The sequence below is a fragment of the Psammomys obesus genome, unplaced genomic scaffold (genome assembly GCF_907164565.1).
Source record: "Psammomys obesus unplaced genomic scaffold, mPsaObe1.curated_primary_1811, whole genome shotgun sequence".
In the NCBI taxonomy this organism is placed as follows: domain Eukaryota; kingdom Metazoa; phylum Chordata; class Mammalia; order Rodentia; family Muridae; genus Psammomys; species Psammomys obesus.
This window is the reverse complement of record NW_026592118.1, coordinates 25,419,653-25,445,348: the sequence shown is the minus strand read 5'-3', so window position 1 is coordinate 25,445,348 and position 25,696 is coordinate 25,419,653. Positions and strand designations below refer to the sequence as shown.

The following is a 25,696-nucleotide window of genomic DNA, read 5'->3' as shown; positions in this document are numbered from 1 at the left end:
ATCTATCTATCTATCTATCTATCTATCTATCTATCTATCTATCTATCTATTCATTCTATCTATCTACTTCACGTCCAGATTGCAGCCGCAGTAGAAACCACCCCATGTATCCTTTTCCTCAAGGAGGCGGAAGTGTATCTCATTGGTGTTGCCACACCTTCACTTCCTGGTGTTTGGTTTCTCGTATTTTGCTTTCACTACAACAGCTTTTGTTTTGTTTGTTTTCCCTTAGCCCAGATGTGGTCTTTCCTGAACACCCCCTCTCCTTTCCCCTTCTGCATACTGTCGTGATGAGTCTACAGACTGGTGCCCACACATTTGCAGACCACCCTTCCCCTTCATCCATCTTTTAATCTTAACCATTGTAATGTAAAAAAGCATTTTGCTCGATTGTCTTTTGATCACTTTATACAAAACAGGCCAATAAAAGTATAGTATTCTCTCATGCTTCTGGAAGCTGAACTGCAAATCATATTAGGGCACCACTGATACTTAATTTACTAGCCTTTGTGTCTTGCTACTCTTTACTTCTGGCCCTTATACTCTCCAGCACCTTCTTTTCAGTGGTTCTAGATATTAAATTCTATGGAACATTAGTAAATACTAATTATAACAATAATACACTAATTAATAATTAAATTGTTCATAAAATGACTCTATTTAATATAGGGATTCACCCAATTGTCTTTTATTCTTTAATAAAATATTGTTTTTAAAGATTTATCTATTTTTATTTTATGTGTATGAGTGTTTTGCTTACTAATGTATTTATGTGGACCATTTGTGTGCCTTAGGTCCTTGAAGGTCAGAAGAAAGCATCAGATTGCCTGGAACAAGATGGGTGTGAGCCATCATGCAGGTGTGGGGTATTGAAACAGGGACCTCTGGAATAGCAACCAGTGCTTTTAACCACTGAACTATCTCTCCAGCCCCGAAAAGTTTATTTTTCAGTACCCATCCTGACCCTACCATAGTTTGGATTACAGTTTAAAAGTCAAACAATCATTTTCTACTTGTTCCCTAGTGTCAACACTGTATTAAGGACTGTTGAAGACTATCAAAACAAATAAATAAATTGCTGTTAGAGAGCTGTTTATCTGACTCTACAGATCTCTTATATTTACGTGTCTATAATTTGTTTAATGAGATGAGGGAATTTAGTTCTACTAATTAGCAAATAAGTCGATTTTTAAGGCTAATCATTTATTTAAAACAATAAGTGAAGAACTTGCTAGATGTTAATAACTTACTGCAATCAAACCACAATCCAACTGTAACACTTCTCTGGTCTGACTTAACATAATTCAACAGTGGAGGGGACAAATATAAGAGGAAAACTCCTTAAGAGGCTTGCTTTTCATGGTTTCAACTTCCCATTATTGCTTTGACATGAGAAAAAATTTCAGAAAATGTATGTCTAAATCTCATGTACTTAAAACACAACAAATAAAGTTAATCTGAAGGAATCATACATTTATCATTTAGTTAAAGATGGTAGCCATTTATACATTAAAGTGGTGGAAGGAAATTAATATTTACCTTCTTAATGCAACTTGTTTCATCACTTTCCAAGTTTTCAAGAGACCATAAAATTTCAACCATTTACTACCACCTTCTAGGAGAACTATACTAGAAAAGCTGGCTAATGTTGCACAGTAGAAAGGTCAAGCATAAAGCAAGCATACACTAAGAAAACGCTCCTTTGTTAACAGTATTTTTTGTTCTAAAGAAAATATTTCTTGAGAACACTAACAAAAACAGTGCCCTGAATTCCAAGAAGATAAATATTTAAAGTACTGAGGTAAAAATACATACAGCTTCCACACAGATAAAAGAGTATATCATTGGGTACTGCTCAATATTTTAGATTGCAAAGATATTTAGGAGCAATTTTTCATATTATTGCTGTCTTATATTTATTAGATGCATTCCTTCCAGTTTTTTATGTGTTGGCTAAACACGTGTTAGTGACTGTTGGTGTGTAGCATCCTTATGCGTTTTGTTGACTGCATACAGCTTAGCTCTAACTGATATAAGCCCTTCTAATGCCATCCGTGTGTTTATTCTGCAAGCCTCTTTTAAGTTCTTTCAGGCACTTAAACAACAAATAACCTGTGGGTGGGACAGAAATAGTTCAGTACAATAGCACGCTTGAAATTCTTCTGTAAAGATCATATGTTTTACGCTGAAAATACTAAAATACAAGGAATAATACTGAAAAATACTGAAAATACGCTGAAAATTCTAAAATACAAGGAAGCTTATAAGCTGGAGAAATTTTGTTATGGACACTCTTCTCTCCTGTTTCCAGTTTAATGTGTAGAAATCATAAGGAACACATGAGAGACAGTCTTTCCTTAAGGTAGACAAAGATACCTTTATAAATAAGCACCATATTATGCTTAGAGTTAAAATGAATGTGAAACAGGGATACAACATAAGTCTACAAAAATCTTTTTTTAATTAAATTTTTATTTTTTATAATAGTTTATTTACTTTGTATCCCAGCTGTTGCCCCCACCCTCATTCCACTCCCAATCCCACCCTCCCTCCTTCATCTCCTCCCTGCCCCTCTCTAAGTCCATTGATGGGGGAGGTTCTCCTCCCCAGCTTATGGGGTTTCTTCAGGACTGGCTGCAATGTCCTCCTGTGACCTAGCAAGCCTGCTCCTCCCTCCGGGGAGAGAAGGAAGGAGGGAGGAGAAGAGGAGGTCAAAGAGCCATCCATTGAGTTCATGTCAGAGACAGTGCTTGTTCCCCTACAAAGATCTTAAGAATGTGAGATTCGTTAATTATTTTCCCAATGCCTATATAACAAATTCTTCTATGTGACAAAAACTATGCTGTTTACTGCATTTATAATGGCAAACAAACTAGACAATTCCTCTCTAGAGAATAAAGTCTCAGTGAATTGACAGGCAACAAACAGGAAAAAGACAACTATGGATAATGATAAATACTACAAAGTAATTAAATAGTTTGAGAGAGAAAAAGATGAGATTCTAATTTTGGACATTTTGAGTAATGAAATTATACACTATCTGGCCTTCTAAAAGTGGTTTTTTGGCTTTGCATGTTAACATGGTTTATCTATATTGTAATATTTTCCAGTATTGCAGTTATTTTTGTGAGCGAACAAGACAATTTATTTTATCTCTTTATCATGTGATGAACATTTGGGTTGTTTTCTCATTTGGCTGTTTTGAATAATGCTGCCAAAAATTGATATATGTGCATCTTTATACTATTTTATAAATTTTATATACATTCATTGATATGTACGTATAATACATATCCATACATTCCAACCCCCAGGTGTCATATGCTAGTTCTTTTTTTTTTTTTTTTACTTTTTTTTAATTCTTTATTAATTACACTTTACTTACTTTGTATCCCCCCTGTGGTTCCCTTCCTCCTCCCATCCCAATCGCTCCCTTCCTCTCTCAACCCTCTGCATGCATGCCCCTCCCCAAGTCCACTGATAAGGGAGGTCTTCTTTTCCTTCCTTCTGATCCTAGTCAATTAGGTCTCATAAGGAGTGGCTGCATTATCTTCTTCTGTGGCCTGGTAATGCTGCTTCCCCCTCAGGGGGAGGTAATTAAAGAGCAGACCAATCAGTTCATGTCAGAGGCAGTTTCTGTTCCTATTACAATGGAACCCACTTGGATACTGAACTGCCATGGGCACATCTGTGCAGGGGTCTTAGGTTATCTCCATGCATAGTCCTTGGTTGGAATAGCAGTCTCAGGAAAGACCCCTCTGCTCAGATTTTTTGGTTCTGTTGCTCTCCTTGTGGAGTTCCTGTTCTCTCCAGATCTTACTGTTTCCCACTTCTTTCATAAGATTCCCTGCACTCTGCCCAAAGGTTGCCCATAAGTCTCAGCATCTGCATTGATAGTCTGCAGGGCAGAGCCTTTCAGAGGTCTTCTGTGTCAGGCTCCTGACTTGTTCCCTCTTTTCTCCTTCTTCTGATGTCCATCCTCTTTGCCTTTCTGGATAAGGATTGAGCATTTTAGCCAGAGTCCTCCCTCTTGATTAGTTTCTTTAGGTGTACAGATTTTAGTAGATTTATCCTATATTATATGTCTATATGAGTGAGTATATACCGTGTGCATCTTTCTGCTTCTGGGATAGCTCACTCAGGATAATCTTTTCCAGATCCCACCATTTATCTGCATATGCTAGTTCTTATGATAATTTTACATTAAAATTTTTGAGGAACTGAAGACCATATACAAAGTGGCTGTGTCATTTACATTACATTGATCAAACAAACAATGTAATGGGAATCCAAAATTTCCAAATTCTCATCAATATTTGCTTTCATGTAATCTTTGGTATATATACATCCCACTTGATATGAAACAGCATTTCATTATGATTCTCACTTGGATTTCACAGTAGCTAATGTTGAGCTTTACACTAGTTACTTTCTTACTGCTACTACCAAGTATATGCGAAAAATCAATTTAGGAGCAAAGGTGCTGAATTTGACTCACACTTTGAGGGTAGAGTGCACTAGAGGAGAACAACACTGTCCTCATGCTTCAGCAGACCCGGAAACAGAAAAGGAGGGGCACTCAACTGGCTTTCTCCCCTTTCCTTTTTATTCAGTTGGGGACACCACAAATCATATGGTGTCACCTACATTCACGATTTATCATCTCTCCATGGTTAAATTTCTCTGGAAATCTCATCTTCAAGATATACCCAGAGGTCCAAATTCTGTCTAGTTGCCAATAAAAATTAACTATCAGGGGCTTTATTCTGCTATTTATAAACAATTTTTCTACCTCCATCAGAGAAAAGTTTATTTTTATTAACAAGTGGCAAATGTTTGAAATATATTCTAGATACGTGCTCTCTATCAGATATGCGATTTTTAATTTTTTCCTGTTCTGTGGTCTTCTGCTTAGTTTCTTGATGGTGTCTATTGAAGGACCAAGTTATAAATATTGATGCCCAATTATTTCTTTCTTTCTTTTGATCCTTTTACATAGGACATCATGTCAAAGAAATAGTTCTTTAGATCAGAAAACTAAAATAATGTTTTCTTTCAATAATTTGTATTTAAGCCTGACCTACTTTGGTTTTGGTAAAAGTCATGAGGTAGGCCAATCCAAAAGCAACTTTTAATAATGTTTATTTTTTCATCTTAATACAGAAGCTTTCCTCATGTATGAAGAACACCCCAAGATACATACTGAATACCTGCAACTATAAATAATATCAAAATCTGTACAGACAGTCCATTTATAAGTTCGGCTCCCAATTTTTTTTACTTAAAGGTACTGAGAAAACAGTGGACACTCAATAAGAATTGTACTTCAGATTTTGAAATTTTACTTTAACCAGGGTAGGAAGAGGACAGTGGCAGTGAGCTGTGGCTCCTAGTTAATCATGTCATCACACAGTTACTATAAGTATATATATATATATATATATATATATATATATATGTATATATATGTATATATATGTGTATATATATATACACACAGTTACTATACACACACACACACACACACACACACACACACACACACACACACACACACACAAAAATGGACTTTCTGTTGTACTTGCCCAAGCATGGGCCTACATGAAAGTTTTGAGACTATTAAAGTCTTAATAGGATCTACTGCCTGGCAGGCTGGTGTACTAAATGTGGTTTTGACTCACAACATTTTCAACATACTATGAGATTCTGCAGACAAAGCTCAGGAACAACTAGTATGCTAGGCTTCTCCCACATACTCATAGGATGGCAAAAGTTAACCTATGAATAAACCACATTAAGAGATTAACAGTAATTAAGCTCAATATTTCTAATTTCTTTTTAAGTCTTTGGGTGGACAGAAGTTAAACTTTGAGCAAGCTAATTCAGTTTTAAATTCACTTTTTATTTGAAAAATTTCCCAGGATGCTATCAAAGCAGTTTTCCACTTAAAAAGAAAAAAAAAAATCTTAGATTAATTTCTATCACTTCCTAATTTTGGCTGTCTCCAGATAGCACCCAAATTCCTGAAACACAAAACTAAGAATGTTTTTTTTCCAGACACTTTCCCCCTCAGCAAGAAGTTCACATGAAATTCTTTCATACTTTGAAGGCAGTTATGTGCTCCAAGAATTTGTACCTCAGCTCCCACCCTTCCTCCACCCACAATGATCCTTGGATAGTCACAGAATAGTGCTTCAAAGTTGCCTGCCTTAGCTCCTCCCCATGCCCTGGGCGAACACGGTGTCACTGTTTTAGAGACTATCATTTCTCTTTGTCTGTGAAGTCAGACAGAACAAGAAGAAACCCACCTGACTGAGATACTCCCAAGAGTCTTAAAGGATTAATCTCCTCCTGCACGAGCACATGCATCAGGGAGCATCCAGATGAAAGGTATGTTGACTGTTCTCTCCACTACTTCTCTTAGGTTTTACAAACTCAAGTGTGTGTGTCTGGCCAAGGATTCACACTTAAAATTACTTATAATTAAAAAGTTTATTTGGCTTTATTTCAGCAAAAAATAACAGCATTAAATAGTAAAACAACGAAAAAAAAAAGGTTTTGGGCTTTCAAATTTATTAGTCACCTTCTAGAAAGAATATTCTGAAATCTCTTTGTCTTCTTTCCTTTTTGTGAATTAGAAAGCCACTGTATTCACATTTAGGCACCTTTATTAGGAAATATATATTTATGCATATATACATACATGCATGTAATATGCACTAAGACACATTTCTGCTTTGAATAGACTATGTTTACATATTATTACAAGACTTTTTAGTTCAGAGACTTTTGTGTTTAGAGCTGAATCATTTCCTTTTTCATCAGAGTACGGCTAGATGTAAGACAAGAATAAAATGTTTCCTTTTAATATTTAAACTATTTGTTCCACAAACAATCTATTCAAAAATTATTTCTACCACACCCAATCATTTCAACAAAAACACAGGAGTAACAACTTAAGAGAGATGTTTCAGTGTTTACTTAGAAAAGATGAACTATTATAATTACATTAGAGGTAATTATTACATAAGCATAGTTTTAATTTAGAATGTTTTGGTTTAGCATACTAAATTCTGATACTGTGCTCTAGTTTTACTTTCAAAGCATTTGCACCCTCAATATTTGTTTTTATAATTAAGTTTGTCTCCTTGTAATGATAAATACTTCATTTTGTCAGATTTATTTCAAAGGTCTAAAAGTTTATCATCATCTCACTATCCATCTTTAGATAAATGTCAAAAGTATCAAGTTGCTTAAAAAGTCAATAAATACATATTACATTTATCTTACTAAAACACTTTCATAGCTAAAAATCATTTTACTGATCCAATTTATTAACATAATAATTTTTCTTTGTATCTGCCAAATTAAAAGCTTTCCATTTTATTTATTATCTACAAAGTTGAAGTAAATATCTGTACCAATAAGCTAGCTAAAAGAACACCATAATACATGTCAAGTTTCTTAAAATCTAGAACATTAAATACTACATCCGGACATGAAAATTAAAGTTCCAGATTTGTAACTTCCTTATACCTAATCTTCTTAATCAAAACTGATTTAAAGCTGCCATTTTGTCATCCTTTCCAGAAATAAGAATGAGGTTAAGAAGTACAGCCATTTAGGAGTACTAAGGCAGCCTGAGCTAGCAGAACTTTCTCTGAGAAGGGATGAGGTTTACAACTTGCCAAGCATGAATTACCTGAAATATAATATGGCAACTAAACCACTCAATTTGAAATTTTATATAATCCTAATTAATTTTATCGTATATAGTGTCTTGTGGCACTGACAGCATACAGTATATGTCTAAGGTAATGAAATTATTAAATGTTTTCATCTACAACTACTTGGAGGAAGGTAGTATCATCAACAGCAACATGTGTACATCATGAGCCAAGGACAAACACTTATAACTGTTGTCTTAGTCTGAATCTTTTCACTATCAAATAAGATGCAATAAGGTCTTCATTTTCACAGAGCAAATAGTAGGCCATTCCTTAAATCTATGTAACCTTAGAAAATCGTACCTACGAAGAGTTCACTGAAAAGACAACAAAGCCACCATTAATTCTGTATATGAGTGAAAGAAATAAATGATCTACTAGTAGTCTTCCCAAGCAAAGAAATAAGAAAGCATATACTGGGAAAAGAGACCAGATATCTAAGAATTTCATACTTAGAACTTCCTTCAAACTTGTCAGAGGAAAGTGAATAGGGAGAATGGCTACAAGCACTGAAAGACTGATAATTATAACGACTCAAAGAAAAGACATTCCAGGCACCTTGTGTTCTTTTTACACAACGTAGTAAGTCAAATGCATATTCAGATGACAAATTACACTTTCCTAAGAAGACAGTAGGTTTATCTGAACAGTAAGAAAAAGAGATGACCTGAAAGTTTAGAACTTCAGACTACTTCTTTATTCTGATTTTCAAATCATAAATATTAGAAAATTGAAAGGACTTTTAAACCTGGTTGTTTTGAAGTCTCTCAAAGCTGTAGAGATGTATTCAGACAAATGTTTTTCCATGAGTGCTACTCTGATCCAGGCTCTACCCTAAGAGGAACAAGAAAAGATCAAATAAGAAACAAAAAATAATAATTTCCATATACTGTCAAATATATGCTGCATTATCATCATCATCATCATCATCATCATCATCATCATCATCATAATCCAAAATAAAGAATGACCAAGAAAATATGCAAGACGACAAAATAGAAAACTTTGATTATATATTTTGCTTTTTCAGGAGATCTATGACATATCAGACTACTGCTATGTCCTCTGATGAAAATGAGCCACTTGGGTTAGAGAGGTATTTTGAATCATATAGCACATTTATCTAAAATTCTACTTCAATATTCAAAGGCAGCATGCTAGTTAAATTAAGTCCCCTTATAAAACACATGACACAGAGACTTTCAGTAGTCGTTTCAGCAACACTTGCTTGAAAAATATTTTCTACTTATATCCCAAAAGGAAAATTTTTATACCGATAGTAGATTACAGTTTATGAGCTACCAAATTTGAAATACTCCCCCAAATTTAAAACATGCTATAAAAGATTTACATAATTAAAAAAAAAACAAAAAACAAAAAACAAGAAGCCCAGCACTGGGGATGTAGCTCAGTGATACAGCATTTGCTTAGCATGATCCAAGTTCCCCCCCAAAACAAACAAACAACAACACCCTCAACTCAGATGTCAGCATATTTCAGCACAGAATCGCAGAGACAAGCAATTTTGACTTTTGAATCATGTAACAATACTAGAACGTGTTTACACCTTTTAGTAGTTGACATTGACTAGTCCTTTTTGTTTGTTTGTTTGTTTGTTTAGAGACAGGGTTTCCATGTGTAACAGAGCTCTGGCTGTTGTAGAGCAGGCTGGCCTCACAGAGATCCACCTCTGTCTCTGAGTGCTGGGATTCTAGGAGTTCACCTCCACACCTAGTATTAGCTAGTCCTTTGTTGTCGTTGTTTTGCTTTGTTTTTTTTTTTTTGTTTGTTTGTTTGTTTTTCGAAACAGGGTTTCTCTGTGCAGCCTTGGCAGTTCTGGACTCTTAGATCAGGGTGCCCTTGAACTCACAGAGGTCTGCCTGCCTTTGTCTCCCGGAGTGCTGGAATTACAGGTGTGCACCACCTCGCCGGGATAGCTAGTCCTTCTTACTACTCCAAATTATTCCTATAGGTGTGTGTGTGTGTGTGTGTGTGTGTGTGTGTGTGTGTGTGTGTTTGCTTGCACTTGCCTGTGAATGTGTAAAGCTCAGAAGTCAATTCTAGGTATCTTTGTCTGTTTATTGCTCTGCATCCCTTTTCCCACCCAATGGATCCCTCACTGAACCTGTAGCTCACTTGGTTGTTTTGGTTGGACTGACTGGACAGCAAGCACCTGGGATCCACCCGTCTTTGCTCTAATACCCCACAACTCTGACCTAGAGTTATAGACCAGAGCTATCACAGCAGGATCTACAGAGTGCTAGAGATGTGAACTCAGGTCATAATGCGTATGAAGTAAGCACTTTACTCCACTGGGCTAGCTCTTCACCCCCTTTTATAGCCTATTTACACTGAAGGAATGTAAAAAAATTTTTTTTCATAAAATTTCATTTACTTTCTTTCTACCTAGTCCTTCCCAAATCTCCAGGAAAATGCATGATAACTGAATAACACAGAAATCAAAAGCACAGAATGACAGTTGGAATAAAGGTGCATAATTGATACATATTCTGCTCAGCCACTGGGCTTGGACAAAAGCATGAAAATATCCACAGAAGCATTGAATTCCGCATACTTGTGAAGAAGAAAGGAAGCGACCTGGGTAGTGATAACAAACAACCAGGCTAGAAACAGCAATGTTGCTGGGAAGAAAGCGAGCATAGGGTGGTAGTTACAAGCTTCCCACTGCATTGGCTCTGCTGTTCTTTGGAGTAAGCCTGGAGGAACCACAGAAGGTGGAGCTGATTGAAACAGGAAGGAAAGGACAAGCCGAGAGTGCCCATAGTCCCAGGATCCTCACTAGAAGTTTAGTCTACTTGAGCAGACTTTGGGTATATACCTAGCAGTGGTATAACTGGGTCTTGAGGAAGCACTATTCCTAATTGTCTTAGAAAGCGCCAGATAGATTTCCAGAGTGGTTGTACCAGTTTACATTCCCACCAACAGTGGAGGAGGGTTCCCCTTTCTCCACAACCTCTCCAGCATGTGTTGTCCCTTGAGTTTTTCATTTTGGCCATTCTGATGGGTGTAAGGTGATATCTCAGGGTTGTTTTGATTTGCATTTCCCTGATGGCTAATGAGGATGAGCTTTTCTTTAAGTGTTTCTCTGCCATTCGATATTCCTCTGTCGAGAATTCTCTGTTTAGCTCTGTTCCCCATTTTTTAATTGGATTACTTGGTTTGCTGCTTTTCAGCTTCTTTAGTTCTTTGTATATACTCGATAAAGGGTTAGTGAAGATTCTTTCCCAATCTGTAGGCAGGTGTTTTGTTTTGATGACAGTGTCCTTTGCTTTACAGAAGCTGTTCAGTTTCATGAGGTCCCATTTATTGATTGTTGCTCTTAGAGCCTGTGCTGTTGGTGTTCTGTTCAGGAAGTTGTCTCCTGTGCCAATGAGTTCTAGGCTGTTCCCCACTTTTTCTTCTAACAGATTTAGAGTATCTGGTTTTATGTTGAGGTCTTTGATCCACTTGGACTTTAGTTTTGTGCAGGGTGATAAATATAGATCTATTTTCATTTTTCTGCATGTGGACATCCAGTTGGACCAGCACCATTTGTTGAAGATGCTGTCTTTTTTCCATTGAATGGTTTTGGCTTCTTTGTCAAAAATCGAGTATTCATAGGTGTGTGGGTTTATTTCTGGGTCTTCTATGCGGTTCCATTGATCCTCCTTTCTGTTTTTATGCCAATACCATGCAGATTTTATTACTATTGCTTTGTAGTACAACTTGAGATCGGAGATGGAGATACCTCCAGATGATCTGTTGTTGTACAGGATTGTTTTGGGGATTCTGGGTTTTTTGTTTCTCCATATGAAGCTGAGAATCTTTTTTTCAAGGTCTGTAAAGAATTGAGTTGGTATTTTGATGGGAATTGCATTGAATCTGTAGATTGCTTTTGGCAGTACACAAAAGGGATATTTGCTCAACGATGTTTATAGCAGCTTTATTTGTAATAGCCAGAACCTGGAAACAACCCAGATGTCCATCAACGGAGGAATGGGTACAGAAATTGTGGTATTTTTACACAATGGAATACTACTCAGCAATCAAAAAGGAGGAAATCATGAAATTTGCAGGCAAATGGTGGGATCTAGAAAAGATCATCCTGAGTGAAATATCCCAGAAGGAGAAAGACAAACACGGTATATACTCACTTATATAGACCTATAAGATGTGATAAACATAATGAAATCTGTACACCTAAAAAAGATAATCAAGAGAGTGGACATGGGGTAAGATGATCAATCCTCGTTTAGAATGACAGATGTGATGTGCATTGAACGTATGACAGGAGTCTACTGAGCGCATTGGAAAGACTCTAAATAGCAGTGTTTTCAAAGCAAAGACTCATGACCAAACCTTTGGCAGAGTACAGGGAATCATAAGAAAGAAGGGGAGTTAGTCTGATGAGGAAAGGATAGGAGTTCCACAAGGACCAAAGATATCTGGGCACAGGGCCTTTTCTGAGACTGACATGCAACCAAGGACCATGTATGAATGTAACCTAGAACCTCTGCTCAGATGTAGCCTGTGGTAGCTCAGTAACCAATTGGTTTCCCATAGTGAGAGGAACAAGGACTATTTCTAACAGGAACTCAATGACTGGCTCTTTGGCCTCCCCACCCCCCAAGGGAGGAGCAGTCCTGTTAGGCCACAGAGGAGAGCTTTGCAGCCAGTCCTGAAGATACCTGATAAAACAGGATCAGATGAATGGGGAGGAGGTCCCCCCATCAGTGGACTTGGCAAGGGGCACGGTGGAGAGGAGGGAGGGAGGGAGGGATTGGGAGGGAATGAGGGATTGGGACACGGCTGGGGTACAGAGTTAATAAAATGTAACTGATAAGAAAAAAATAAAATACAAAAAAAAAAAAAGAAAGTGTACTCAAAATATGTTTCTTGAATAAGAATTACATAAAGCATGAGTAACATTACATTTCATGTGTACAACTTTTGAACTGACCAGAAAATGATGATAGTGTAGGATTTTCTGACTTAGGATTGATTGTTACAACAGGGTAAATTCTATTAAATCATTTGATAATGAAAAAAAAAAAAAAGAAGTTTAGTCTAACAGACACATAAACTAATAGTGGGCTGTAGAATCAAAAGGCTACACTGTCACAAGTACAGAAGCAAGGGAAGGTGCTTTCAGGAGAAAATCAGGCACAGGAGACTGTGCCGTGGCTAGATAAGAGATGTGAGGGAAAGTTCTGCTTCCTGATTTATCGATTCGCATCCACACAGAGCTGAGCTGAACTGAGTTTCCTGTCCTTGCATGTGTGTGGAACTCTCTGTAGTGGAAACAGATTGTGCTAATTTTAATGATTTATTTTCTTTCAATAAAAACTTTTACTAGAATAGAAAAACAAACAAGATTTATGAAGGTCGTTGGCCACCTATACAAAACCTGAAGTAATGTTAAAGAATTTATACTTTATTAGTTGGCAATGGTGAATCATTGAGACTTAAAAAACATGAACATAAACAATAGTTCCTAAGGATATAATTAGTATGTGCTAGACTCTGCTCCAAGGTTTTTGTCTATATTAAAATAGTCTTCATAATAATTAAATGAGTATGGTTTACAATACTATCCCTACTTTATTATATAACGAAACAAAAAAACAACACCATTAGAGAAAAAAAAAAAAAAAACTCCTCTCATCATCAAACAGACTGATCTATAAGCCCTGCCTTCCTTTTTTGTCCAGAGAATGAGATATCATCACTGAAAAGAGAAAAAAAAAATCACACAGTAAAGATAGATAGGTAGAAATCCCTACCAAATTAAAAATGGATCTACATGTAGAAATACATTTTACAGTTCAGGTTAATTATCAGGACATTCAGATGCTCTCTATTTGTTTCAGAGTGGGAAGTGATTACTTTTTTCAAAGGATTTTCTCACTTCTATCATTTCTGCAAGTTTATCAGTGTACAGTCACTAATAATACCCTCACAGGACTTTTACTGTCTACAGCAGAGGCTCTCAGCCTTCCCAGTGCTGCATCCCTTTAATACAGTTCTTCAAGTCATGGTGACCCCAACCATAAAATCTTTCCACTGCTACTTCATAGCTGTAACTGTGTTACTGTTAGAAGTCATAATGTAAATATCTGAAGCACAGGATCGCCATTCCTACTGGGGTCATGACCCACGGGTTGAGAACCTGTTGGGTTCAGGCTCTATGGCTTGGTGTTGTCTTCATTCCTGAAATTCTATAACCTGTCTTACTTCTTGGAGAAATTTTCTACAGCCTATTAACTACACCAATCAACAAAAAGGACCCACAGCTTGTAGTTTGCTACTCAAGAATAAATTTGCTTCCGCGTGACTCAAGTGTTGCTCTTTAGTCTTTCCTTCTTAGAGTAACTTAAGTAGTATGTGTGGCTTCTTGAGTGAAATCTTTATAACTGATTTCTGTTACTTATTATTCAAACATACACAAAAACTTAAGTCTATTTTCTCTGAAGTAAGTTTTTATGTTATATTTTCATTGTCATTATTCAAATATATTCCAATTTTGATTTCCTCTTTCACCTATGAGATACCCAGAGGTTCTTCAAACTTTCACTCATAAAGTATATTGCTGTTTTGTCATTACTGAGTCTAGCTTACTTCCTGTGATTAGAGAATATACTTTACATTACTCCTGACCTTTGGAGGTCACTGAGATTAATTATGACTCAGTAAACAGTTAATGTTTGTACAAATCCTATGTGTGTTTGATGAAAATTTTCTCTTATAGCTAGCTCTTTTAAGAGGTCCAGTTTCCTAATACTCATCTTTGCTTCATTTTTAACATATTGTACTTACCTAAGAGTTTATCATACTTATCACCCATAGTTTTGCTTCTTTTGTAGTTATTTTTTTTTTCTTTTTGTGGACTATGAGATTTGAGACAGTTTTCCCATGTAGTCCAAGCTGCCCTTGAACTTGGGACCCTCTTTCCTCTGCTTCCTGAGTGCTGAGTTGCAGGCGTGTATGATCCCACACCTCCCTTGATGTTCTTTCTTGATATGCTTGTTGGGATTGAATAACGGATATTGTTAACAATAACTTGCAACACTCAGATGCTTCCTTCTCACAGTTGATTTTCTTTCCTTAGAGGCATATACAAGGGCCCCACTTTTACACCTTTTGTGTTGATCCTTCTGAACTGTCTTTACCCTCAGAATAAAACCTTCCTGGCTTCAAATGAAAGTGTGGAGTGTTTACAGGACATCCTACCTACTTTTTCCAGGACTTTAACCTCTTATTTGCATAGAATAAAATGAAAACCTTCCGTTAGAGTTTTACCTGCTACATTTTAATCCCAGTTCACAGATCATCTAATTGTTCCCCTCTTTGCAAGAAATCAGACCATGCCCCTCCCCCATGTCCCTCTCAACCCCCTTCTGACATACAGACTGGATATGATGTTGTGCTATGACTTTAAAGCCCCTTTTCCTTGAAGCTGCAAAGCAAATTTATGGTTCTATCTAGTACACGTTCATGGGGAGATAGGCCAGGGCAGGTTACATAATGTGGTATGATATTATACTCCAAACCCTGTAAGTATCAGAACACCGCCCACCTCTTTTCTGGAATGGTTCTCCCCTCTCCCTTCAGGAGTCTGTCATGCTAGTCAACACAGTAGCTATTTCTCCTAATGTAGTTCCTCTCAGGATCTAAAGGAAAGGCTCTTTCATTTTAAGACCCTATCATCCTGCCCATAGTCTGGTGCTCTGTCTCTTCTAATGCTTTCTAACTTCATGGCCGCCTTAAGGCCCCTGTGGTTACAAAGTTTCCTCTCTTTGAATAGGGCTCATTCTCAAGAGGAATATTGCACATGCTGTATTTCTAACATTTGTCTTTTCAATTACTTTCTGCATTTTGAGCCAGTTATGTACATATTATTACAGCCTCTATTAAAGGGGTTTACAATACTTGCAATGATCATATCTTCTACTTTAATTTGAAAACTATACAGTTTTTTTTTTGGTTATCAAGTATTCTGTTATCAAGATAAAATCTTTATAGATCCATTCATCCATGTGACTTCCCTTGAACAATTTCTCAAATAGGAAGGGTCAATAGGAATATTTTAGAGGGCACTATCTCCTGGTCTTCAGTCCTGCCACAATGTACATACAATGAACCAAAACCAGTAAGAATGATCTAACCAATCATCCTTCATAATGACTTAAAAACTTTGTTACACAAATTTGTTTTCCTTCTCCATGATGCTGTGTGCTTATACTATGATTATGTATTTCTGACTTGAATTTTTGCTGTATTTACTGGAACTCGGGGATTTCATCATCCAGTAGAAAAAGAGTACCCCAGATTCAGGAATCACTTCAAGCAGTAAATCACTGTGCTTCTAAGAAAAAATTAACTTGTGTAATGCAATATTAAAAAATTGTGAATATATTTTCGTTCAACTGTGTGAGACGCTTACTCATACTAAACTTAACTTTCTGTGTGCAGCCATAACACACAGCATACTGCTGTGGTAGGGAAAGAAAGGTAATAACCTCTGCTTTTATACAACTAGGAGGGAGGGGAACTAGATTTTATTATGGAAATTGTGTTAGTTTTTACTGCTATCTAGTAATTTACAAATTTAGAGGCTTAAAAATAGACCAATTAAGTATCTCACATTATTCAGAAGTTTGGGTGGCAACATCAGGGTTTTTCTGTTTAGGGTTACACAAAAAAGGGCGTCCGTCACTGGGAGAAAACCTACAACCAAGTTCATGCCAGTGGGTAGTCAGTTTTTACTTTTGTAGACTGGCGACTGATGTCCCTCTTTTTTGTTTTCATGGTTATTGGTAGTGTCCACTGTCAACTTGCAGATGCTACAAGTATTTTCATCTTCTGATTCTCAACCTTATTCCAGGCACTGGGAGAATCTAATCTCTCAGAAGATTTAAATTTCTGATTTACCACAAGATTGAGAATTTTGTTTCTGTAAAATTTCCAGTTAAATCCCAACTACCTTCACTATTTATTACATTTTGAAAGCCATTTAGATATTCAACAATACATATTTTGGCTTCAAATTGAAACTATGAAGAATGTAAAGAAGTAATACTCGGTTCTAAATGTTACCTAACACTGACATTTAATACTTAGAAGACTACTGAATAAATACCTTAACAAATTAAATGAAGGACCTTGGTGATGCCAGTATTATTATTTCCCCTGCCAAGTGAGAAACTGAGATTCCTGGAGGATTCTTTCCAATCACATAAGTGCATTTAGTTGAATCTGAGTGAATACCAGACATGGTTTTTTAACTCAGATGTCATGAGACTGGGAGGAAAGTAACACGGGAAAACAGAAGTGACTGAAAGGTTTTGATTATTCCCGTGCATTTTTATGAAAATGACTGATTCTAAAACAAATTTTTCTCATAGAAAAGCGAGACGCTGAGGACCTGAATGCAGGTACGCTGTATATATGTATGTGTATATATATGTATGTACACATACATATATATATTTAACATATATATAACATATATATGTTATATATATATATATAACATATATATGTTATATATATATATATATATATATATATATATATATATATATATATATCTTCCTGTTTTGAGTTTTTAAGATATTCCTGTATGTGTGAACATACGTGCCTCTGCATTTCTATGTATTTCTTGTGCTTTTTCTTATGTTTATTTTGTCCTATTCCAGATTGCTCATTTTGTTTTATCTTATTATCCCTTAGTTGCCTGTTTGCTTTCTAAGGGAAGACAAAAAGGATGTGAACCAAGATGGGAAGGGATGAGGGGAGAAACTGAGAGGACCAGGGCCAAGGGAAAACATAATTAGAATATACTATATTTAAAAACTTACAATTAAAAATAGGGGGGCAGTAGAAAAAAGGATTAAGCATTTCAGTGAGTGCTATCAGATTGCAATTGCAGGCAGGCAGTGAAAGAAAGTACCTAAAGAAAATGAGAAAACTTGTGTGTCACAATTTTTTCTTGTAGATTTATTTCATCCACAATACAACTCATCTTTCAACCTAAGGAAACTGAGATACTATTCCTAAGCAATAGGAAAAGCATAGAAGCAAAACTGAAACAAACTCGACTGAGCTGCAGTTTCAACTTTAAAATTCTAAAATAATGAATTATGTCACGACTTGATCTTTAAACTGTGAAAAATTTTCTACTTATCACAGCCCAATAAAGCAAAACATTATCTAAATTAAGGGTAAAACACTTAAAAAGTTCTTTAAAAATATTTTTCACAAATGTTAAAAATTATGGCAAATCTAATTTAAAAATTAGTAGGCTCTGTCTATTAATATTTACTGTACCTAACATTAAAAAGCTTAGTAAATGGAGAAGGTTCAATGGCTCAATGGGTAAAAGCATTTGTCCGGCAAACATGAATACCTAAGACACACAAAAGCCAGGATGATTTTGCACACCTGTAACTCCAGCATTGGGGAACAGAGTTAGCCAGCCCCAGAGATGCTCTAGCTAGACAGTCAGCCTGCCTGGCCCAAACCAGCAGCCTTCCAGTTTAGACAACATGGTAAAGAGTGATGAAAAAAGACATGCAACACCCTGCTGTGGCTTCTGTGTGTGCATTCGCAAATGTGCACATCTGTACCTTTAAATGCAATAAGCACCACACAGAGAAACACAGATACACAGACACACACACACACAAAACCACCTTCATCAAATGATCATTGAAAAAAGTTAGGTGCAATGTGGAATGTAACTGAAACAATGAACTTTTTACACTTTATCACATTAAATTCAGATGTTTCTCTTAAACTTTGAATTATTCATTCATGCATATTTTTTGTAGTTCTATGAATTGGTCATTTGAAAAATATAAGTTATGCAGGTCTATAAATATTAAATTCTACTAAACAGTTTGAAAATGTATTTCCTGCTGACATCAGTGCTATCGGGAATCTTTTATCAAGCTAAAAGCAGTGAATGCGAGTTTTCCAATAGTTTAATTTTTGCTTAAAAGCTTGCTCACTAGCAACCAAAGATAGTCAGTTGTGTCACCACTCATATTCTTGCATTTAAGTGAAAGATCTCTCTCTCCAGCTCGCAAATTGCATTTTGTAAGTTTCTTCGCAATAAAGGTGGTTTCACACAAAAAAGTCCCTAGGTCAACCCATAATACAATGACATGTGTCTTTATTGAAGTAACCATAGCATTTCAATATGCTACAGAAATGTTTTCTGATATGACTTCCTATAAAACCTAGGCTAGTTGGAACTCACTGTGTCTCCCAAGCTGGCCTCAAACCCTCAAGCCTCACTCTTGCCTCAACCTCCCTAGTGCTGAGATTACAGGCATGTATAATCGTGCCCAGTCATATTGCACATTTTCATACCGAATTGCATAGTCAACAATACCTAGTCAAAGCTTGAGAGGAATAATCAAAATTCACTACACCATTAGCAGACATTCTGAAATAACTGGCTTTTTATATAGAAGGAAAGTACTCAATGCCTACTTGTGTCATTTGATGCCACTGCCTTCATCTGTGCAAGAGTAGTCACCATTGTTTATTCATTCATTAGTAGTGTAAATGTTAACGGAATGAAAGGAAAAGGAACATGGTGTGTTGGAGATTACAAACCCTCAAAGAAAGGCCTCTGGTGACCCTCCCAAGATCCCTCAGCAATATATATACATGTATATGAACATATATATCTATACATGTGTGTACATATATACATATATAAATTTATAAATATATATTTATAATTAATTATAATTTAAATTTAAAATTATTTAATTTTATATATTTATAAATATATTTATATATTTATAAATTTATAAATATATATTTATATATGCATATATATTACCAAAACAGGATATCTCTGTATAGTCTTGGCTGTCCTGGACTTCACTCTGTAGATTTGGATGGCCTTAAAGTGAGATTCGCCTGCCTCTGCCTCCTGAGCACTGGGATTACAGGCGTGTACTAACATGCCCAGCTTGAGTAGACTATAATTTAAACTGCTTCTTCAAAAGAAAAACTGTAGTGAGTAGGTTCTTTTATTCCTGCTATTCAGTGTATATGAATAGTGATGATCCAACAAACAGTGTTATAAAATAAGCACATACAATGAAATAAAAACGAAAGGATAAAACCTCTGAAGAATGTTAACTTGGGTAACGTGCAAATTATAACAACAACAACAACAAAAAGAATCTTTTTTTTTTAATACAGACTTCAAATATTTTAGGTTCAGATAAAATAACTTCTAGCTAGATTAGCCACACTTCCTATTACCAAGCCTCACCTTAGCTCTGGAGGAACTGACATTTTCCATGTTTTCAATGCTGCAGATACAGTTTTGTGAGACTTTCCGGCAGGCCACTCTGATATAGTCCCAGAAGCTTCGAGGGCTTTCGTAACCAAACCAGGTGACTTGACCTTCAGGAGACAAATTGTAACACAGAATGAGCAAAACTAGTCCAGAAAATTCAAAAGGCAGGAACAGTAAATTCTGAACGATAAATGGTGGTACAGTGTTCTTGTAAGGAAAAGACACTGACTGAGGTATCGCAAGGTCTTCAATTCATATTTACTGGGGTTACTTTTGAATATCGATGTAGCAATTCTGAATCGTACCTAGTCACATGAAATGAAAAGAAACTGGACACTAAAAATATCTTATTGTCTAAGGTTTTCACTTGAGAACAGGAAGCTTGCTCTGCACTTCCTGGACACTAGTTAAGCACACATTTACACGTGTCTAGCTAGATTCTAAACTCTTTTCTACTTTGAAAAACAGAAAATGATAACAATTTATTTCTTTTTATGAGGTTATATTTAAAATCACGAGACAATTGGTGATTGATCCTGTAAGCAAATAAAATCAATTAACATTCCCTATTCACCAGAGTCAAAATCTCCTACCCAGCCTTTACCCACAAAATTCTCCTGTATCAGTCATTCATTTGCTATCATTTTGTCACTAACCTGTGACAAAACCAGGCATATATCATCCCTTTTTTAAAAAGTAACTTATTTATTTTTATTTTATGTACATTATACGTGTGAGGGTGCCAGACCTTGGAGTTAGAGACAATTGTGAGCTGCCATGTGGGTACTGGGAATTGAACCCCGTCCTCTGGAAGAGCAACCAGTGCTCTTAACCACTGAGCCATCTCTCCAGCCCCCCATCCTTATTTTTTTATGGTTCTTTTCTATTCTTTTATTTATTTGAACTTAACCATATTCTTTTATTTTTTCCTTTTATTAAAAATATTTTTCTCCTATATTTCCTGGTTATGTTTTTTTCCTCCCTTTACTCTCAGCTCCTCCCTGTCTTCCCTTCCATCCAGATCTACCCCCTTACTGTCTCTCTGTAGAAAACAAACAGGCTTCTAAAGGATAGTAATAAAATAGAACAAAATATAGTAAGATAAAACAAAAACTAACACATTGGAATTGGATAAACAAACAGAAGGAAAACACCCTAAGAGAAGGGAAAAGAAACAGAAACCACTCACTCATATATTCAGGAATCCCATGAAAACACTAAAGTGAAAGCCATAAAATATACACAGAGGACCTGGTGCAGACCCATGCAGGCCCTGCGCATGCTTCCCTGATCTCTATGAGTTCACATGTTCATGATCATGCTCACGTAGAGGAACTTTTCTGAGCACCCTCCATCTCCACTGGCTCTTATACTGTTTCTGCCTTCTTTTCTGCAAGGTTCCCTGAACCCAGAGTGGCAGGATTTGATGGTACATGTTAGGACTGTGTTCCAAGTTTTCTATTTCTCTTTCTGTATAGTGTCTGGCTGTCAACTCTACATTCGCTCCCATTTGCTGCAGGAGGAAGCTTCTGTGATGATAGCCGAGCAAGGCACTGACCTTTCTAACCTCATCTTTTACATCTGGATAATTACACGTTTATGTGTGAAAACACATTCTACTTCGTGTATCTTATGTCACTATTAATAATTCTAAGTAGGATTGAGAATCAGAGCCTCTCTGTATATTTAATATTTTTAAATGTGTGTTTACTTCCTAATTTTTAATTAAAATATAATTACATTACTTCTCCCCTTTCCTCCGTCCAACCTCATCCATGCCCCTACTCCTCAAATTGATAGCTTCTTTTTCTCAGATTATTATTCTACATATAACCATAGAAATAATATATAAATGTATAACATAAATATAACTCAGTGAGTCTGTTTAGTGTTCTTTGTGTGCATATGATTATATACACTTGTATTTTTAAGTGGAGTGGAGTATAGGAAATATCTTTACACTTTGGTTTCCAGGAAAGACTAATCTTACCCAGGAGAGTTGTTTAATCTTACCACAGAAACATTTGCTTTTATATGTTAAATATGTGCTTCTTTATTTGGATGTGGGTATTTGTCTGAGCTCTTCCTTTCTCTAGTGATTATTTCTCTACAGGTGGTGTGTTATAAATTGCTCTCTGAAGTCCAATATCTAAGATATTTGAGCAACTTCCAACCATGGATACCAAATAGGAGGGTTTAAAAAATAAACCCATTTTTTACCTTCCTGAATATTAAATAACCAAAACCCTTAGAGGAGGGCTCTGGCAAAAATCAACTTGCAGAAATTTTAAAACTTGTAATTCAGTATCCTTGATATTTACCATGTCTCTTCTCTTCTAGTAAACCATGTGTGAGATTTTTAGAGTTAGTCTTACTATCAACACATCCTGTCTTATTAGCTTTTTGTGCTTCTGGCAATCAGAACTACGGCCTCGGAGTATCAGGCAAGGGTTCTACCTAAGCTTATTCTCTACAGGCTCATTCTTATTATACATAAACAAGATGAAAACAACTTATAAAGTTTTATTCAAATAGCTATTCAATGTCTCTTTAAAAAGCTAATCTTACTGCCAACAAAAAGAAATCCACAGGAATAGTCATATTCTTCTTCATCCTCAGTACTGAAACATATTGTAATACAGATAAAATGTGGTAACATGCAAAGCCAAAAAAGGCATTTTTAGAAGGCCAGATAGTGTATAATTTTATTGATTGAAATGTCCAAAATTAGGATCTTATCTTTCTCTCCCTCAAGAAACTATTTACTTACTTTGTAGTATTTATCATCATCAATAATTGTCTTTTTTCTGTTTGTTGCCTGTCAATTTACTGAGACTTTATGCTCCAGAGAGAAGAAATTGTCTAGTTTGTTTGCAGTAAGAACCATTGCTCTTGTCACATAGTTGGCTGGTTTGTTTGCAGTAAGCACATAGTTCTTGTCATATATAGGCATTGGTAAATTAATGAATGACCCTCATATTCTTAAGATTTTTGTAGACTTACTTTGTATCCCTGTTTCACATTTTAACTCAGCATAATATGATGCTTGTTTATAATAATATCTTTGTCTACCATAAGGAAAGTTTTTTCTCTCATGTGTTCCTTATAATTTCTACACATTAAACTGGAAACAGGAGAGAAGAGTGTCTAAACAACATTTCTGCAGCTTATAAGCTTCCTTGTATTTTAGAAGCTTCACATCCACATCAATACAATAAACTCAAGAGACATAAGGAAAAATAAGCCTACTGAACATGGGCAAGTGATCTGAACAGACCCTTCTCTGGTGGGAGCAAGAGGTGATAAGAGGTCAGGATGACACCTGTGACATTAGTGCAGGGAGGGCATAAGGGAGAGAGGAGGTTGTGCTGAAGATTGAAGAAAAAGAAACAGCAAAAATAAATTGTGTTTGAAAATGCTAAAAAAAAAAAAAAAAAAAAAGACCGGCTTTAGCACTACCAATTGACCTTATTTTTGAGGAGAAGCATTCTATTCTGATTTGCGTCTTAATGTTGGAATATTTTTATAGTTGTAGTTTCATGTAGTTGTAGATTCTCTCAGATGTGTTTTCAATGTTAATACTTGTTACACTATTATACTGTAGATAAGATAGATGTGGCACTACCATATACACCTTCTTTTATTTTTTCATGAAATAAGGCTGTGTTTGTTTGTTCTGTGCGTTAATAAAGGGTATAGTTGTTTGGAACAGACACAAAGTGTCCTATGGGGGATTTCAATATTTGGTTATCAGAGAAGAAAATGTCATTTGGTTGGAATGTGATTTAAGAAATTTGGCCTTAAGAGTTTTCCCACAGAGATATACTAGAATTTTTAAAAATAACTTGATCAAAATTTGAAATACTTTCCCGCTGAGCATGGTGGCACATGTTGGTAATCCTAGCACTCTGGGAGGCAAAGGCAGGTGGATCTCTGTGAATTTGAGACCAGCCTAGTCTACAAAGCGAGTCTGGGACAATCAGGTTACACAGAGAAATGCTGTCTCAAAAAACAAATTGGATAGATAGATGGATGGATGGATGGATGGGCAGATGGATGGACCGACAGACAGTCAGATAGATACCTTCCCAAGCGACTGCTAAACACTATATAGACTGAGCAGGTTAATTTGAAAGACAGCAAGGAAGCCAGCTATATGGCATGGTTTGGAGGGAGGAAAAGGAATGGGGGAATGATGTAACTTAAAATCTCAAAAACTAAAAAGATTATTTTAAAAAAAGTCATCTGGCAGGAAAAAAGGTTTTTAAAATATTAGAAGTTATAGTAAATAAAAATCTGTTCCATAGAGCAGGGATTTAGCCAGTATTATTATTAAACTGATGAATGTATTGTTTGATATTAGAATGCTGTTTCCAATGTTTAGGAAAAAACACATAAACTGTAACATGTTGAGGCAGAAATGGAACACTGTTATTTCAAAACATATTTGCTTATAATTTTAAGAAATGTTAAACCAAAAATATGTATTTATAAATGTTATACCAAAAATATGTATTTATTTTTTTATTTATCTATTTACTTATTACAATTTATTCACATTGTATCCCCGCTGTAGTCCCCTCCTGTGTTTCCTCCTAGTCCCACACACCCCCTCACTTTTCCCCCTATATCCTTTCCCTAGTCCCCTGATAGGGGACGACCTCCTCCCCTTCTATCTGACCCTAGCCTATCAGGTCTCATCAGGGCTAGCTACATCCAGGAGGAGGTTGTTCTATATGTTGTTGTTTTCGGTTTTTTTTTTTTTTTTTTTTAAATTTCCTAAGGTCTCAGATGGCTGGCTCATCTCCAGTATGTTGGTGATGTCTCCTGCCACTGAGCTTCATGCGGACAGAGAACTGACTTACTGGGGAGGGCTGTCTCAGCTAAGTAACCTTTCCTGGTACACTGCATGGGTTCTGCTCAACTTTAGGTTTTAGTCCTTTAAATCCAGATAATACAAGTGTCTTATACCGTTTTAAAGTTAAAATCTTGTTTTAAGCTAATTCATGAGTCTGTTCTTCCTTTCCCATTTGACTGTGTATATTACTATTGTTTCCTTTCTTAATCCTGTTTTTATTAGTTGTATATACAGTGCTGTTATATTTATTAGAGCTCATAATAATAACATTCAAATTATTATTTCTCAGCATCGTAAGTGTGATATAACATTTGATCTAAACTGTAAGATCAGTGAAACTTCAAGAATTTTCTAGTCCCTCAACAAAACACATGAATACTATCAACAATAATTGCTTTTACACCCATTAATCTCTATTGAAGGTATATTTCTCAGTTTCTTTTCTCCGTGTTAGAATGAATAGCTTTATTTATTTACTAAAAACATATTATTAATTTCCTACCATATGCAAATGATTGTTGAACCTATGTAATATGATCTAACCTTTTGTATATATTTAACTAGAAAATTGTTATTTTCAAAGATTATAGTAGCACAAGTGATAAAACATATAAAGCAAGTATTTTTTCATTTTTTAATGTGGATTTCCACAAGTAATTATTTTAAATAGTTACTTTTGTCTTATGTGTTGTATTATAGCTATAATCCCAATAGAAACAAGTTACATTTTGTTTCCCTCCCTTCCTTCCTTCCTTCCTTCCTTCCTTCCTTCCTTCCTTCCTTCCT

The 25,696-nt window shown here is 35.8% G+C and overlaps 1 protein-coding gene across 2 annotated transcripts in view; it reads right to left on the bottom strand.

Moving 5' to 3' along the window:
- The window catches only part of Rundc3b (RUN domain containing 3B), a 144,163-nt gene that overhangs the window by 76,524 nt on the left and 41,943 nt on the right, over positions 1-25,696 (bottom strand). For both annotated transcript variants that reach the window (XM_055612665.1, XM_055612666.1), the window contains exons 3-4: positions 20,026-20,159; positions 8,476-8,561 (exon numbers count right to left, since the gene is read on the bottom strand). In XM_055612665.1, the coding sequence (XP_055468640.1) occupies positions 8,476-8,561; positions 20,026-20,159 (220 nt within the window). The remainder of the gene's footprint in view (positions 1-8,475; positions 8,562-20,025; positions 20,160-25,696) is intronic.